The sequence below is a fragment of the Thunnus thynnus genome, chromosome 5 (genome assembly GCF_963924715.1).
Source record: "Thunnus thynnus chromosome 5, fThuThy2.1, whole genome shotgun sequence".
Taxonomy (NCBI): domain Eukaryota; kingdom Metazoa; phylum Chordata; class Actinopteri; order Scombriformes; family Scombridae; genus Thunnus; species Thunnus thynnus.
In genome coordinates this window covers 827058-846679 of record NC_089521.1, presented here as the reverse complement: position 1 = coordinate 846679, position 19622 = coordinate 827058, and the positions used below count along the sequence as shown (strand labels likewise).

The 19622-nt window shown below is 39.1% G+C and overlaps 1 protein-coding gene across 2 annotated transcripts in view; it reads right to left on the bottom strand.

Moving 5' to 3' along the window:
- LOC137182437 (anoctamin-1-like) overlaps window positions 1–19622 on the bottom strand; it is a 162503-nt gene that overhangs the window by 91684 nt on the left and 51197 nt on the right. For both annotated transcript variants that reach the window (XM_067588643.1, XM_067588644.1), the window contains exons 9-10: window positions 3686–3750; window positions 1459–1593 (exon numbers count right to left, since the gene is read on the bottom strand). In XM_067588643.1, coding sequence (XP_067444744.1) covers window positions 1459–1593; window positions 3686–3750 — 200 coding nt within the window. The remainder of the gene's footprint in view (window positions 1–1458; window positions 1594–3685; window positions 3751–19622) is intronic.

The following is a 19622-nucleotide window of genomic DNA, read 5'->3' as shown; positions in this document are numbered from 1 at the left end:
ATTTTAGGCTTTCTCTTCAACAGGACCTCTTCCTCTCTATTGTTGTTGTTTAGAGAGGACATGAGAAAAGACTAACAGAAAAAAAATGTATATGCATATTTTAAATATTAAAATAACACAACATTTAAATCTGTTTAATATAATGGTGGTAACAACTCTTTAATTGGTGTCTTTCAGATCTAAAAATACAGATTTGTATTGGTTGTTATTCCTCCTTAAATGTTTCCATGGAATTACTCCCATCAGGCAGTCTGATTGAAGCAGTCAACTTCCTTACACTGTGGACACAATGAGAACATTCTGAAACAGACTGACAGGGGATCTGGCTTGTCTTACTGTGTGGTTGTGTGCCAGAGTGAAACTCTGATATTAACACTTGTACTAAGCGTGTGTGGTATATGCCTGCATTGAGTTGAAATGGCAGCATGTGTCACAATATCCTGTGGATGATGAGAAGCAGACAGGAAGCAGAAGAGGCCCTACTGTCTCAAATCATTAATCAAACTTTTCCCCTTGTCTCCCATTCTCTGTATCTGTTCTTCCTCTTGACTTTTTTCTCATTTCTTTCATCCATACTATTATGGATACTCACACTGTTAAACAGGCTATCTATCTATCTATCTATCTATCTATCTATCTATCTATCTATCTATCTATCTCTCATATTATTTATATATATATATATATATATATAGTATTGTTCTATTTTGAAAACAGATTTATGTTCTCATCAAAAACAGACAACATATCACATGATTTACATGTGTTTCTTATGTATTTTCTTAGTATACAGTAATATATAAAGAACCACAAAGCTTATAATCTTAAGAAGGCTACAGAGTTTTCATAGATATTCACGTTGCTATGCACACAGTTCCACCCGTAGAATCTAACGGACTATTTCTTTTTTTAGCGGAAGCAATAAAATCATTTTTAAATCAATAGAATTACTTTTAAATCAATATTTTGTGCCAGATTATTGATTTCTTTAGTAAATAACTGTGTAATAAGCAGCATAATGTACAGCGAGTGGGCCGTTATTGTGAAAAGAACCCCAACAGGGTGGTCTTGAATCAACCTGAAAGGGTTCTCTATATGCATATTATATATAGTAGGATTAATTCATTGTTGGATTGCCTCTGCATGAGATTTGTTGTCAATAAGATGAGAAATCTGCACATGAGATTTGTTGTCAATAAGAAAAACACAGAAAATTGCAAGTCAAATCCTTTGACTAATGACATTTATGCCCTGGTTATAAAAAAGAATCCTCTCGTACATTAAGCAAGAGCAAAACATGTAGAATTAGCAGCAACTGCTTTGGCAAAACAAACTGCAGCAGAGAATGAGTGGGTAAAGAATTAAATAAGTTGACAATCAAGTCCCATTAAAATAGCTCATAGACTTTGCTTCATTTTTGTGCTCAAAGTGTATTTATGTGCATGCATGTGTCTTTACCTAGGTATGTTGTCATCAACTGTGGCACATCCATACAGAAAGACAATGACTCCCACAAGAGAGGCAGGAATCAGCATCTGGGTATACAGACCCAACCATGCAAAGTACAGGCCAATCTTCTCACCAAAATACTTCCTAAACAACACAAAAAATGCAAATCATGATTTCATTATTCAGACAAAACTAACATATTGGTATCAAGACAAAGGAATCTTTACTATTGCACACACAGAGAGAGCAGCAGTGTTCACATACAAGGTTGTATACTTTCAATGTATCTGGAGGATAAAAAAAAAAAATCCACTAGAGGGCAGATCAAGCTTCAGTCTTCCCTTGTCAACACTGGAATATCTTCCTTTAGAACAATATAAAAGATAATGGCAACACTCAAAGAGGTTACTGACATTCTGGCCCTAATACAAGACTATCTTGGTTGTAAGTTCTCACTGCATTCAAAGACCACATCTGTTAATGTCTTGTTCTTGTCTATAATACAACCCCCACATTTTCAAACATAACATCCAGAAGACTTTATCATCTTACACAATGTCTGAGACTGCATGTTAGCAGAGTACCAGCTTCAGCCCTCCGTCTATGTGTACACAGGAAGCGCTCAAAGCCCAACACTCAGAAAACGGACTATAATATACCTGAAGTGCACAAATATGCTTTGGGTCGCAGTTACTTGGATAAAGTGATTCTCTCTACAAAACAATGGGTACCATTTACACACCCATAAATCATTAACACAATAACACAGACAAATAAATTTAAACAAAATTCACCAAAGTCTGAAACCTTCTAAGCAGGGCTCCAGAGTAACTTTTCCACTAGTACCACTGGTGCTACCAACTTCCTCATTTGGTCGCACCCTTTTTTTTTGGTACACATTTTTTGAGAGTGTGCGAGTTACTATAAAATTTCCTGTGGTTGTATTTGTGCAAGTGCATCTTCAGCTGAAATCAGATATGAACAGGGGCTGAGGAGAGCAAACAAAAAGAGGGAGAGATAATGGAGGCAGCAGAGGAGAATGAGTCACAGTGCAGGTGTCTTTTCCTCCTCTCGTTGTCACTCATGCTGCCAGTGTTTGTCAATCTGCACCCAGCTTGCACTGAAGCTGCTGCTGCTGCTGCTGCTTCTTCCGGCGGGTACCCAAGCCACGCTCCTGCTTCCCTTTTCTCACCAATATGTCGCTGCTCACAACTGTCTCCCTCTATCTGTTTGTCTGTCTCTCTCTGAGGCAGTTAGCGGGACAGAGAGGAAGAGGCACCCGTACCATGACTCATTCTCCTCCAGTGCCTCCATAGTCCACTCGTTCCTATTGAACCACAACCGAAGATGCCCTGCCTCCAGGTCGTGGTGGCTTTAAACTTATGTATGTGTAGGATTTGGTGCCATCCTGTTGTAGTATCAATGACTGCACTGTGCTTTAATTTCGTGAAATACAAGCTGATGCAAGCAAATTCACTAGGCACAAACACAAATGGACCATTGACTGTATATAAATATGGATGTCATGACAGCTCCCCAACAGTGAAGCCAAAACATCTTGATCACTCCCTGGTAACTGGCTGCGGCCAAACTAAAAAAATCAAAGTACACATCAAACAGATTTTTCCCAAAGATGGTTTCTATCATTTTAGGTAGTTCTTATAATGCTGATGTTTGTCCAAGTACTCATTTTCTGATAAGTTTGTTTTTAATGTTATTTGATGATATAGACAGGGGTCTGACGTCATGATTGACAGCTGTGACAGCCGCTTTCAAACCTCCGTCAGGTAGTGGAATGGCTGAGGGGGCCTGTTCCACGGGCTGTCATCCCACTGCATGAGTCTACTGCACAGACTCTGGCTCCAAATGACAGCACATAAGCAAGATGGCAGCTCCCGGAAAGAAGGTATTTTGGCTTTACTTTTGCATAATGGTAAGAAGTGGAGATGCATTGTACTTATATACAGTCAGTGGGTGTGACCAGCACATATTTGGTTTAGAGATCATAAACAGTTTGTGTTGAGCTTTGAAGGTGCGGGGCAAGTACAGGTTTGTATTCTGGACCTGTGCTGGACTCGGAAGTCAGGAAATAAAAAACATTATCACTAACAAGGCCAGACTTAACACAAAGGGTGTTTTGTGATTTTGTAGTCCAGAGACACAAGCACACAGACAACTAAAATCACAACAATTCATTATTAGTTGTTTAACAGGGTAGCTAAGTTTACATCCTTACCGCACAAGTCCAATGGGCTGGTACTTGTAGAAGACACCGTAGTTTGCCCACTCCTCATACAAAAGCTGAGGAAGACAATCAACAATATTTATGTGTATCATTTCTCCAGTTTTATTATGACTTCAGCATTTTTCCTGCAATATAAATACTAAAGTTCACTTCTGTATGTATGACAGTAAAAGGAGAGTTGTCTGCTAGAAAAACCATGCTAGTTGGTTAGCGCCTGAATGTGTAGGTCATATGGCAAACACAAATTGAGCTGAAAGAGCCTCCCTAATCTGTGTAATGCTCCTCAGTTGGGGGAAAAAAATCAATAACAGGAAATAGGAAAATTGAATTCAGTTTTCTAAAATTTTATCTTTCGTTTGTCAGATCAATGTAAGATTAAAGAACAGAACTCCAAAATCTTAATTCATTGTTGGTGTGGGGATTTATTCAATTTTAGAAAAATATAGAATATCACCTGACTTATTCTTTATTCTTTAAACATTTTTCTAAAAGAGGTACAATTGAAAAGTGAATAGAGCTGTTGAAACATGTCAGTTAAAACTGTCTCTATAAAGTGCTAAGAATGTAGGCAAGAAGAAAAATAGACTTGGAGAATAGAAGTTCACTCTTGACATTGCCTTTGTTGCAAATATGCATGAAGCTCAGAAAAGAGCTGGTAAGTGGACATTTGAGTTGAGATTATTTTATCACAATAGAAAAAAAAACAAGCACATGTTGCAAAAGAAAACCATTCACCCCAACAGCAAGAGATCCACCAACCCAGTAGTACGGCAGTTTGTGTAATAGTCATGGAATTTAATCTATAGATTCATGTATATGGACATGAATTTTCCATTTTTTTCGTGACATTCAACACGACTTTCAAACTAATGTATTTAAATTGGAAGTATGTTTCACACCTGCATGTGGTGCAGGCATGAAACATACGTCATTAGATGTTGACATTTTATTGGTTTTAAGTCATGGTGTTAAGTAACCATAATCCAACATCTCCCAAACATCATTTTGATGTAGAATACCGACATTCATTTGTGAGGTATGGTGGCCAAAGCCCAACATCTGGTAAACATCACAATGTTAACATCTACACAACTTGAAATTCTAACATCATTAGACATTGATATTTTGTTAGTTTTAAGTCCATCTGCTAAACATCAGAGTGTTAATGTCCATCTAATGTGGGTTACAGACAACATTAGACATTGGTATTTTGCGGGATTTCAGTTGTGGTGTTGGGTAACCAAAATCAAATATTTGTCAAAACATCTCATACCAAATTCATAATGACATAGAATACAGACATAAGTATTTGTGGTAGTGTGACCTATATTCTACATTTAGTAAAGGTCAAACATCCAGTAAGCGTGGCATTTTATTGTATTTAAAGTGATAGGGCCTGAGCATGAAAGTGCGAGGAACCTATTGTTTTTGAAGGGATAATAATAATAATAATAATAATAATAATAATAATTCCTTCAGATCCAATAGACATTATTATTATTGTTATTATTATTATTATTATTATTATTATTATTATTATTATTATTGTTGTTATTATCGTCATTATTATGGCCTGAGCACCAAGCGGTGTGAAGGTTCTTCTTCTTCTTCCAAAACAAATGCATTTTTGAGGGCCTAAACGTGCACGAAAAGTAGTTAAACTTTGCATATACATCAGAAGTGGTGAAAAATTTGATATTTTATAGGTCCTGAACATGGGCGTGGCAAAATGGCTCAACAGCGCCCCCTAAACTGTATCCCCTGCAGCATGTTTCACCGACATACACAGAAATCAGTACGCACATGTATCATGCCCAGACACACAAAAAAGTCCCTTGGACCCAAACCATAAGCCCAACAGGAAGTCGGCCATTTTTGCCGATTTGCATGCTGTGGATTTTAACTAGGGCTGTAGTCAACCAAAGAAAATCTTGGCTGACTGAAATCATACATAATCTTCAACCAATCGATTAGAGTGCACAGTGAACTCTGCAGTCACATTTCTCCGTTCTATTTCTCTGTTTTGCGTCTTCAGGTTAGGCTAACCCATTGTTGCTAACTTTGGAGCTAACCACCTTCACTTTTCCAGCACTTGGGGAAAGAACAGACTTGACTTTTTAGCATTTGTTAACTGTTACACTGGAGTCTGTACTGTACATTTACTGCCATACTGACAACTTACTGCTGACCTTTCCCTCTGTTCTGCTCGCATCCACAATCACTTCAACAGCAGTGACAGCAGTGATTGTAGGACAGGGAATATGACCTGGCTGTGGCTTGAAAAAATTTTTTTTTCCTTTAATCCTTAGGGTTAGCCACCCTGTTTGTTGTTTTACCAGGGACACCTCAACCTCGGGTTAGCTGTTGCTGTAGTTCTTTTCAGGACCAATGATAAATGTACACTCTCTAAATTTGTGACCGATACCCCAACAAGACAAAAAATGCTGTATATGTTTCTGTTCAAAAACCACTACTACAGTGTAATAAACATGAAAGCCTTTCTAGGCACCCAGTATGCGTGCGATTACTGTTACATGGGTTTTTTTCCCCATGGGTTTAGCTCAGAGAATCATCTGAACTACGTAGGGTTGAGTTGAAAATCCCATCAGGGATTGAAGGAGTTTCTCGAACATTACAAAGCTCCTCAACCTTTCTCACCCCATGATGCTCTGTACGGCAGTAGGATGAGTGCTGTGAGACTGAGTTATATGGCGCAGCCGAATGAAACTGTACAGTACGTATATATGACATTCTTGTATCCCCACGTCAGCTACGCATTTCCTTACCCTCTAGGACACCCTAAAATAATCTACACAGATTTCCAAGAGCCTCAAAACTACTTTGGGATAATCAGGGCCGTTGTCTACCCACCACTGGGTTTGTTTTTCCCTGTTTTACCTCACAGAACAGCTGCAGGTAAACTGGTGTTCGTCTTCTTCTGTACATGCGCCAAGCTTAATTTTCAGGATGGTGCATGTACACACAACGACAACACCAGAGCGTTGACGAGGGTTTGGGTCACTCCCGAATTTAACAAGGCCTTGGATATGGGGTATCAATTATGTAATGTCACGGAGGTGTGGCACTTTGATCGACAGAGTGATTCCATCTTTGTCAAGTACATGCACACTTTTCTGAAGGGTAAACAGGGAGCATCAGGGTACCCCCCTGAGGCTACAGATCAGGAGAGTAGAGAAAAGTACATTAGGGATTACAAGACCAATCAGGGCATTTTGCTAGACGCCAACAAAATTAAATCAAACCAGGCTAAAAGACAAGTGTCTAAGCTCTGTTTAAATACCTTTTGAGGGAAGTTTGCGTAGAGAAATAACCTGAACCAGACCTAGTCAGTGCCCCCGAAGAATTTTTCAGTTACATGTTTTCAGAAAAATACAAAATCAAATACTTTTCCTTCCTCAACGATACAACGGTTCTCATTCAATGGAGTCACGGCGATCACTATATTGCACCACCAAACAAGGTTGACAATGTCTTTATTGCAGCATTCGCCACAGCCTACAGCCGTTTAAAGATGTACAGCTATTTGGAGCAGATGCAAGAGCGGGTTCTCTTCTACAACGCAGACAGCTTGATCTATGTCGCAAAAGAGGGAGAACCTCGACTCAAATTGGGAAATTATTTGGGGAATTTGACAGACCAATTGGGTGGTGATAGCATACAGGACTTTGTGGTTGCGGGTCCTAAAAGTTATGCCTATCAGCCTAAAAACAAGCAAATAGTGCTGTGCGTGAAGGGCATTACTCAGACACACGAATGTTGCAAATGGGTCAACTCGAGCTGGTGGAGGGGTACGTGTAGAACGGCACTGCTGAGTGTGTCAGAAAGAGAGAGAAAGAGAAAGAGAGAAAAGAGAAAGATTTCAGAAAGAGTTTCGAGTTGTGTTTGATAAGAGATGGTTGATTTCCACAGGTCAAACCTTGCCTTTTGGATATTGAAAATGTCACACTTGAGTGTTACTGAAGAAACTGACTTGGATCTTATATTGCAACTACCTTTTTCATGCCAGATTGTGGGTTGTGGAAAATTGTCAAGATGTTTTGTCTTGAGTACCTGAAAATATTGTTTGGATATACACTCTGTTTCAACCCATGTATACTGAACTGCAAAAGAAGAATAAAAATATTGAATTTGTTGAAAGACTACCTGATTCTTTCGAAGATGAAAACCTGTTTCCGCCTGATCAGAATCACTGGATTATCCTGAACGAAGTCATTTTTCAAGCCTCCGACCATCATTTGAAGATACTACTAAAGATCCTGATTGATATTTAATCGTTGACCTCACCCCTAGTTGTCCAGAGCAATACAGACTGAGGTCGGGGTTGTTACCTGATCAGTGGCTGGTCGTCTATCTACCCAAATCGAGATCTTCCTAATTCCACATGTCAGCATGGATAAAAAGAAACGCTCCTTTATGGCGAGCTTTGTATTATGCCACATCTCAGAGACAAAGATATTCTTATTCATTGCTCCTCCGACTTTCTTCAGTCTCTGTAAACTCTCTCTGAATGTTTTAAGAGGAAATATACCCCTGTCAGCCGGTCAGTATAACAAACTCAAAAGACAAAAGAAAATTATCAAATTGTTGGCGGATAAAAAAACAGCCTAAAATGCAAACACAGGGCACACGGATCTGGAGGGTTTCTTCTACCACCGCTTTCAGCGGTTGTTCCAGCTTATAGGAGGACTCATTAATAAAAACTAAAACAAATGGCACAGAGGGTGAGTCAAAAGATGTTTCTGGTGACCTTTCAACAGTTTAACCGTATGAGTCAGACAGTTTTATGTCAGTCGGACACCATCCATGAGATGTACGGCCGAAAATGATTTGGATGTAAAAATGAAGGCTATATTAAACAAACCGGGGCTGAATCCTTAAAAAAAATTAAAAAATACAACGCTCTGCTGCAAAGATACCTAACCCTGATCAAACAAAGGGAGAAGAAAGCTCTGACTGTTACTAAAGACTCTGATGACGGAAGGAGAACCTTGACTCAAAATGAAGAAGAAGAAGAGGAAAGAAGAAGAAGCCTGGATGAAACAGCAGATGATGTGTTACAAAACCTTCCTCCACATGATCGTAAAAATGCTCAGTATATCATGAATAAATTATCCAAAAGCCAGGATGGGTGTACCTCAAAGGGAGAGTTTATTTATAAAGGAAAAGTGGTAAAAGGGTCACACATGATTGACTTGTTTAAAAATCAGACCCTACCTTCTAAGAGTTGGACAGGTTTTTTAAATACTCGGAACTCAACATCCCTCTATCCTCAGTAACTAACCCTCAAGCTCAAGAGGAATATCGTTGGCTTACAACTGAGGGATTGCATGAAGGAGAAGATGAAGTTGAAGATGAAGTCAACGGAAAATACAATGTTGATATTTTTCACAAAACTGGATACCACTTTGTCATTTTTAATCACATCATCATGATACGAGGATAGCACAACCTCCAAAGGTAACCTGCAGGCCCTATGACATAAAAAATAAACACAATGCTGACCACAAGCCATAGACACGTCTTGAAGTTATCTTTTCTGGTATAATATTTTTTCAGAGCGGTTTTCTAAAAATTGCAAGATGGCTCTTGGGTAATAGGCAAAATCAGGCGGGAATCCAAACAAGCCAAAAAAAAGTGGCACTTTCATGTTTATCCAGAGTGAGTGCTAGCCAGTGCTCTCTGGGTTCGTGGGTGGGGTGTGTGATGACAATCATGTAGGCAGGAAGTCTGAACAAGCTCATCAGTAAAGGTAACTGGTCTGAGGCCCACACGCTGCAAAATGCATCACCCAGTGAATGACACATGAGACCCTCCAACTGATGATTATTAATTTTCTCAGTAATAATCCACCAACAACTTGTTTTTTTGAGTTGATCTCCAAAATAGATTTGTAACAAGTGTAAACAAAAAGAGTGGTTGTATGAGGTAGGGGTACTCTAAATCTCATCTCCAGTCTTAAACTTCCATTGGAAATGGGGGACAAGGCATCTGCATCTTCGCTAGCATTGAGATTGAACACAAACAAGGAGTATCTCTGTTCAAATTCCTCTCTGTTGATGCGCAGAGGTAAATCTTTCAGGTGTCTCCCCATAGCTGTAAACATATCATAAAACTCTCTGACAGATATCCCTTGGTTAAATTGCAGCTGGATAGCTTTGGCGGGAATCTGTCTGCTGTCCTGACACAAAGCCAGGTATTCCACATCGTTATGGATAAACTTGAAGGTGGACAGATCTCTTCTTTCCGTAAAGGCTTCATGGTTCACCATACCTAAAACAATGTATTTAGGCATCATTCCCAAGAAGAGATTCTCTTGGTTACATATTCATGAATTTTAAAGGATGGAGTAAGTTTTCACATTAACGCAGGATAAGGGGTAAAGAGTATTACCCTTCAATAAGGCCGTGGCGTGACCTAAACGCTCAGCAGGGGGAACAGTGGCTTTTTTGACAAACAGAGAGGTTCCCTGTATTTTTAATTGGAAATTGCTGTTTGGAGTCTCCCAGATCATAGATGACTGTGTCGACTACTGAGCTAAAACTCTACTCATTGCCTAATTGCAGACAGACCTCTACCTATTTATACACCCATAAGACAGAGACAGCACACCATGTAATGAGTAGGAAAGAACTTCAAAGGTGATTGTTACTTTGTACTTTTCATTTATTGCCTATTTTTTACAACCTAACTTTGTGGAAAGGAGAAGGGGAACAACAGGTTATGGAGAGTCCCTAGGGAGCAGTTTGCGTGTGTCAGTAGCACAGCTTTATCTCTGGGGAACACCCCCAACTCCGGGAGTGATGTCCAAATTAGGAAACGTGTCATGTAGCAGGTGGATGTGACTGCCCTTGTTGAAACAAACTGACAGATGTAACAGCGGAGCAGAGGAGAGAGACTGAGATAGTGATGTGACCGACCTGTGCGCTGATATTTGACATGTTTTTCTTTTTCTTCCCGAATACAAATAATGTTTAAAATATTTGTATGAAACCAATATTCATAAAAAAAAAACACTATTTGTGCTTTGCCGAATAATGTGCATCATACTACATCATTGTCATTGTCAAGGCTGTTTCTTTAAAGACATTTACTATATACATAAGACGAAGAAATGCACATTTTAGCCGTGGAGTGCTTCACAATGTCTCATTTTACCAACAAAGCTAAATTTAAATCTATAGTATTGTTCTATTGTAACAACAGATTTATGTTCTCATCAAAAACAGACAACATATCACATGATTTACACATGTTTCCTATGTATTTTCTTAGTATATAGAAATCGATGTTCCATAAAGCTTATAATCTGATACAGGTTCAGATCAGTGCTGAACACCAGAAAGACTGAACACTAAAAACATTCACAGTGTGGTGTATTTTCATTAAATGTCATTGGTGTGCTTAAAGACAATATTAAGCTATGCAGATTGATTTTATAAGTTTACAAGCAATAAGGGCTAGTGTGATAAAATTTATATTGATGTATTTGTAATCTCATGAACCACATTTAATCACAATGTACGTATAGAGGCACAGTCGAAGAATCATAATCATACACTGGAGAAATTTGAGTGTGTTTGTATTACATGTCACTTTGCTTGGGTCTGCATTAAAGTCTTCACCTTTTTTAAAAATACTCTCTGGAGGAGATCAAGACATGAGGGTGTAAAATGACTAGAATAACTTATAAAAAAAATAAAGGAGACAACTTGGCAATAATGGTGTAAAATGATCCCCAATACTTTTATAAAAAAATTGGACATAACCAGGTAGAATTGAATATGCCAGTACATATCCACAACAGCTCAAAACCTGTCTTGAAGAGTTTTGACCAATAACGAGTGACAGAGATAAAGATAACAGAATAATTGGCCAAAAATTAAGGAGGGTGGATGATAGGTGTGACCTATGCCGACCCAAGGGTATAAAAACTACACCCTGAAGGAAAAAACTTTCGGAGCGATTTGGTTCATCATATGTGTGCTAATTTGCTCTCCGTTATTGCTGGCATTAAAGAACACTTTGCTGCTTGGACCTCTGACTCCAGATTTTTTATCTTCAAAAGGTAGTTTTTGATCTGGTATTTTTTCCTTCAACTATCTTCCATAAATCTGACACAACAACAGATCTAAAAGTGTAGGCTCACATCAGAAAGAATTAATGCACGTATCAAATACATGACTTCCACACTCTTATCTATATGCACCACATACAAAATATAGTCTACAAAGCTGACATGTTAACACTTGTTATTCTAGTTACTTTAAGCTTATTACTAAACGGCTCAGCTTAAAAACAAACTGAAGAAATTGTCACAAGCAAGCAGCCAGACCTGCACACTCATTCACAACATCAACAGGTGACTGAACAACCACTTAATTAAAATGGGATCAATTCCTGGCAGTGTCCTGCCGCTGCTGCACCGCACAGTCCAGATTCATTCTCCCGTTAGCTTAACAACAGTCCTTAACTGTCCTTCCATGGATGTATAAAGAGTCCTTCAGGGCTGTTATAACAAGCTAACTGTTGCATTGGCTAATGGAAGCAGCTATCTACTGCTAGATAAAAGAAGTGAAATGTAATTTATTATTCTTACGTTATTTATTCTTACCGGTCTTCTTCTCTTAACAGTTTGTCACACTTGTGTATGTTACAGTGGAGAGAATTGAAGATGATATCTGGAAACTATCATTGGACCAATGCGATGTCAATATTGCATTCTGGTTGTTGATTGGTTTGGAAGGATGTCCTCCCTTGGAGTGTCATTTTACGTGTCTTGGCCAATCATAGATTAGCATGAAAAAAAATGAAGTACATTAAATTGATGTAGGAGATCCTGCCCTAAGGAGGACAGCAGGAGCCCGTCCTCTGTCCCCCATTCCCCCTCACTCCCCCTCCACTGCCCCCCACCACCACTTCACACACACTGCCCTTTCTCCTCCTACCCTGCAGATGTTTCTGTTGAAGTATTTTAATCAGAATTTGAATGATGGATTTTTTCCAAGCGGCAATTTCCGGGGCTGAAAAATGAAGCCAATGCGGAAGTGCCAAAAACCTGCATTCTCTCTAATGGCCAGCAGGGGGCGACTCTACTGGCTGCAAAAAGAAGTCCGATTGTATGGAAGTCTATGAGAAAATGACCCTACTTCTCTCTTGATTTATTACCTCAGTAAACTGTTCCGTAATGAATTTATGATATCAATCGCTAGTTTCAAGTCTTCTTCAATACAGCATGATGTTCATCATGTAATTATGGTCCCATTTAATTTAAATTTGACGATAAAGCAGAGTATGCTTTAGAGTGTGGCTACATTGTGATTGATAAGTCGCTACCACGGCGACAACATTGCTTACGTAACGTAACCACTGTGTATGGGCATAGCTGCTGCTATTTCACAGTGTGTTTTGAGTTCACTGAAGTTAATTGTAACATTGTGGTCACCTTAAAACAGTTTTGTTCAGCATTTGGTTGTAATAAAAGACCCATCAATGAGTCGGATGATCAATTTTTACGGTAAGTACATTTTGTTTTAACGGTTTTAGGCCTGTTTGTCGCTAGCAAAAATTAGCATTAGCATTAGCATGATCACTGTTAACCATAGATTGTATATGCACCATGCTAACCAAGCTAGCAGAATTTCAATAATGGATTTTTCCAAAGACAGAAAAAATATTTTATAAATGATACTGAGATTTGGTAATGGTTTACTTCAACCAATTACTCTTCTATATTTTGATCATCTCCCTCTTGCCTCTCAAAATTAGAGGAGCAGCCACCTATGCCTACAGACCAGCCTCCTCTTATGCAGACACGTTCGCACTTTAAGAAGAAGCTCCTCTCTGTCTGTCTCTCTCTCACTGTGCTGTCAGTCTGCTCTGATCTATCAATGGTTGATTTTTTATTACTTGTTTTAGTCAGTTGCTGAAAATAGTAAAATGATCATTGATAGAGGCTGTTTAAATATGATCACCTGATTTTAGGGACTGTATGATGATAAAGTTAATTTTTAAAAAGACCAAAAATGGGGCAGCAAAACTATAACTTTGCTCCCCCTAAATGAATAATGGAGCTGCATTTGCTCCACTTTCTCCATTGCTCAGGCGCCTATGCCTTTGTTGGGACTACATGTGGACCACAGTTTACCACATGTTTCAAGACTCCAAGAAACCTGAGCCCTGGGGGTTAGCACCCAAAGTGTGAAGCTCCACCCATGGATCCAGGTTATCAAAACTAGAGATTCCCCTCTTATCTTTCTCTTTTCTCCACAAGCTGCAGCAGGAGCAGCTCCTTGCTCTCTTTCTCCTTCATCTGCAGGAGCAGCTGCTTGCTCTTTCACACCTCCAGCAGCTGCTGGAGCAGCTCTCTGCTCTCTTGTATGGCCCGCTCACAGCAGACACACACAGTCTTCTTTACAGCAGAAGACGCAAGAGCCTGCCTAAGACTCAGAAACTAAGTTTCCTTGTGCCAGCAGCTAACACACAAGTCTGCTGGCCAGTTTAACAAGTACAGGAGCCGCAAAATGGAGTTATCTTGCCGCTAACTCTACACAACGGAGTGACCGGGGCCCTCTGCACGACTGGAGTGCTGTCTCCCCAGCAACGTCTGCATCTTTCAGCTTCAGAGCTAAAGCCTTCTCAGCCTGACTCACCCATGGATTCGCCGGCTACAAAGCAGAACACCACAAAGCATCTCTTCCTTCATGGACTGGTAACAACTGGGCATAGCCTAGTAACACAGTGAAGCATAGTACGGCTCAGCAAGAATGTTTAACTCAAACAATCTACTGTATGTGTATTGATTTGGTTAAGGTTATACATTGAACTGTTGTTGTGATGTCCTTGTTGCTTATAGTCAGGTTACTGCATAGTAACCTAACACATGTTACATCCAGTAACTTGGCCTTGCATGCAACTAACCTTGTTTTAACCTGGCACTTTTAGTATACACCAATTGGCCTTGAACAGAGAACCACACAGTTAAGAGGTTAAAACCTAGTTTGGCAAACTTTGGTTCAGGCAGCACATGTGGTTCAAGACACCACATGGTCTGGCCTTTTTTCTCTGTAGTTCCCTTTATCAGCCAAATTTTCGGCATGGCATCTGCTCATGACTGCAGCAATCTTGCTATTGTCTTCCCTACACACACACACACACACACACACACATACACACTCACACTTGTATATAGGTACACTTAGCTAGATTAGTATTGTGTGTTGTTTTTACCCTTTGTTAAATAAATGCTTTTGGATATACCTGTTGTCTGTTTTAATGTTGCACAAGAATGAGTTTTGCCAACCCCTGCTCTGTAAAGAACTCCAAATCCTTCAACCATAACTAACTTCTGATATGGTGATTTTATTTCTAGTTATTAAATTAATTATTTATCAAAGTCCCGAATTCATAGATTAGTACACTTTGAGACTGAATTGGCTATCTTTTTCCCTGAGTCCAGGGTGGTGCCCTGTTATTATTAATTCTGATAAATAATTTTATTGATTTTAATAATTAACAATTATCTTTGATAATCATTAATTATTGCTGATAGCCAAACTTGTAGCCACGGCCCAACACCTTCAAGGATTTTAGTCACTATCTTTACTACTAACATTATTCATAGTATTATTATTATTAGTAGTAATATGACTAATAATATGAATATGAATAATAACATAAGCAATAAAATAATATGAATGTGAATAATAACAATAGCTATGTATTGAAAAGCTACTTGCACAAATAGTAAAAATGTTTACAAAGTTGTAGATTTTGAAATTACTTGGACAAATTTGAGACCAATTTCTAATGGTTGTGTAACCAGGCAACTCAACTAATTTCCTCTGCTTTGTCATCTTGCGGTAGAAATATACAGGAGTAAGTTGCCTGCCAGACACCTTTCTCCAGTACATTGTCAGTTACTTTTCTCTTTGTCTGGACCTGATATCTTTTCGTGGACTCTGACCCTGAGCAGAGGTAAGGAAAATATATAAATTAATTTTGGCCATGATAACGTTTGTTTATTAAATTTTTTTTCCTGTGGTACATAGTGAGCTACTGTTGGCAAATATCGTTCTTTAGTTGTAAGCAATGGGTTTTTGTGAACTGGCGCCATTTTCCGCCTGGCTTAAAATACTTTAAGTGTGACTTAACTGCATTGCAAGACCAACATGAATGAGGTAAGAGTTCAGTCTACAGAGATAAAATTGAGTGAAATTTAGCTAGTAAAACCAGTGATATGAATAAAATCACCACAGTGCACCAAGTTTTAGGAGGGTAACAGAACTGCTGTAATGCGTGTCCTCTGGTCAGGTCCGCAATATGGAGAGCCCTTTAATTCAAAACCCTACCCAAACCATACACCACATATCCAGTTACCAGACACCCAGTATCCAAACCGTGCACCACCTATCTAGTTCCCGGACACCAATTATCCAGTCATCCTGCACTGCCACCCAGTGGACATTGCGTATGACCCAGTCGACAGCTCACACCACCCAGTCAACAGCTCAGAGCAACTCAATTGGATATCAGGCGCCACCCAGCTGGGTAGCGCTGATTGGACAGAAATTCAATTGCCTCTCTTAAATTGGAAGTAGAGGGAGAAAGGCCAAAACAAACTTCTGACATAATCAAAAATCTAAGGCGGAGAAAATTGGTATTATTAATATTAATGTATGAGGATTTACTAAACTCATTGTCCAAAAATCAGTCTTAAACCCTTAAGCATCTGATTTTTGTAGCCCCCTGCAAATTCAGGAGCCAACGTCAGACAGGATAGAGTGCACAGTGAACTTAGCAGCCACACATATCTCTGTTTTGTGTCTTCAGGTTAGGCTAACTCATTGTTGCTAACTTTGGGGCTAACCCCCTTCACTTTTCCAGCACGTGGGGAAACAACAGACTTTTTCACATTTACTAACTGAAACAGTGTAGTCTGTACTGTAAATTTACTGCCAGACTGACAACTTACTGCTAACCTTTTCCTCTGCTCCACTCGCATCCACCGTCACTTCTCTGCTGCTTGCTCTTTTCCACTCGCTACACAAACATACTACGCAATGCCATATTCCTTGACGGAGTTCGATACCAATAGTTTCCCAGGTAACCACACAGAGGTTGACTCACATACCGAACAGCGCTGCACAGAGACTCCAAAACACTATTGATTTCTAAATGAATGGATATTTGGCGTTCATTTTGGCATTAAAAATTTTTTTTTTTAGCCTGGCAGGGGTTCTTGTTGTGATAATTATTGGAGAAACATTGATTCAGTAAATGTTCAGTACCTTCAGTAAATGCTCAGTAAATATTGAGTACAGTTAGACTTAGCAGTCTCCATGAGGTTGGGTGAGTTCAAAGTTGTGAAAACAATGGGGGTGTTTTGAATACACCCCAGTTTTCACAGGTAATTGGTTAGTCTGTCCCTCCCGCCGCAGGAAATAATGGTTTAATCCTGGAAAGCTATTGATGTAGCACTTTTCTCGTTATGAAAGTAACATGGAGATTATTCAACCAATAAGAATTTAGTCGGACAAGAGCATATCGACCAACTAATCAACAAGTCGACCAGCAGACTACAGCCCTAGTACAAATGTGAGATTTAAATCCTCTTTCTTATCTTGGTACATTCCAAATTCACATGCCAATCCCACGTTCACACAGTTGTTCCTTTTCTTACTAACTGCTGTGACAGACAAATATTTCATTTATCAAAGGTGTGCTCTACCTGGTCTTCAGCTCTAAATATACCAACATGACTGCACCTCTGCCATTACTAAGGTGTTATGAATGATACCGTCATATCATTGAGGAGCTGCGTGCAGAGGCTTTTGAGGCAAGGTAGCAGAGGTCAGTCTCCTTTAGTGTACACCAGTGTGCGCAGGATGTGTTTGACACTAATGTAGGGACTAGTGAGAACTCAGTATTTGTATTTGTATCTGTTTTTGTTGAGGCAGGAAAATTATTTATATTTGTACTAGTATTCAAATAAAAATGGAAATAGGTGTAAAAATCCAGTTTTTGTTTTTATTACGCTTTTAATTTTAGGACATTTATGTGTTATTATCTTACAAAGGGGGTCCCACACCAGGTCTCAAACTCAAGTCTCCCAGATTATAGACGACTGTGCTGGCTACTGAGCTAACCTTAGTGCATTGCAAATGTGCAGACAGACCTCTACTTATTTATATACCCATAACACAGAGACAGCACAGCGTTTGATGTGCAGAGAAGAACTTCAAAGGCGATTTTTGCTTTGTACTTTTCATTTATTGCCTATTTTTTACAACCTAACTTTGTGGAAAGGAGAAGGGGAACAACAGGTTATGGAGACTCCCTAGGGAGCAGTTTGCGTGTGTCAGTAGCACAGCTTTATCTCTGGGGAACACCCCCAACTCTGGAAGTGATGTCCAAATAAGGAAATGTGCGTCATGCAGCAGGTTGATATGATTCCCCTCGTTCAGACCTGCTGATAGACCTAACAGTGGAGCAGAAGAGAGAGACTGAGATAGCGATGTAACTGACCTGCGTGCTGGTATTTGACATATTTTGTTTTTTTCTTCCCAAAAACAAATAATTTTTAAAACATTTGTATGAAACAAAGATTCATAAAAAAACCCCACAATTTGTGTTTTGTATTTGCCATACAAATAATGTATTTGTATTCAGGCACACCCCCAGTGTAACACTACACATTACACTGAAGTCAAGCAGATAGTTCTGGGTCTGGAAAAAGTCAATGCGGAAGTACAGTGGCCAGCAGGGGGTGACTCCTCTGGCTCCAAAAAAAGTCTGAATATGGAAGTCTGTGGGAATATCAAACTACTTCTCACTCGATGTATTACATCAGTAAACACTTTCCTAATGAGTTTATGGTCTTAATTGCCAGTTTCAAGTCTTCTTCAATACAGCATGATGTTCATTTTATAGATTATGGTCCCAATTTAAATTTTACGATAAAGCAGCGTATGCTTTAGGGCGTGGCTACATTGCGATTGACAAGTTGCTACCATGGCAAAAATGTTGGTTATGTGATGTAACCATGGCATAACCCATAAGATCCATAAGATTTACAGAGTGTAGCTGTAGCCGTCGCTAATTCAGTGTGTTTTCAATTCATGAAAGTTAACTGTAACATTTTGGTGGCCTAAAAAAAGTCTTGTTCAGTATTTGGACGTACTAAAAGACCCTCTAAGGAGCCGGATGTTCAGTTTCTCCAGTAAGAACATTTTGTTTTAATGGTTTTAGGCCTGTTTTGGCTCCAAAAATCCAAGATGGTGACAGTCAAAATGCCAAACTCGTGGCTTCAAAACACAAGTCCAAAAACCGATGGCTGACATCACAGTGGCTTTGTTCATTACTTTTATACATTCTATGCACTGAAGTAGGCTGGTTTTAAGAAGAAGTTCTTTTTTGGTGTGGTAGTGTGTACGGGAAAATGGAGCTTTGCAGAAACATAGTCATATTGGTGACAAAACAGATGGTGGCAGTAGCACTGTGTTTCATTAGAGGAAGGAGAAGAAACACAATAACAACACAACTAATATTAATATTATTAATATTTTCCTCATTAATTATGTAATATTTCACCCAGCCGCAACCCTGCTATTAATCATAATATTAATGTTAATGACTTGGCCCGCCTGATGCGTGGCTTAACTATGGTGCCTGCAATCTGCACATCACTACTGTACTGATAAAATTAAAATCAAATAAAAACAGCGATAAAATCTTGTGATTAAATGTTGAGTGATGTGGCAATTATAGTTAATGAGAAAAAACAATACAGCTTCTGTGCTCCCAAGTCCCGACTGACAGAAAAAAAAAAGTGGCACAGGCATGAAACATACTTCCATTTGAAATACAGTAGTTTGAAAGTCATACTGAGTGTCATGAAAAAATGGAAAAT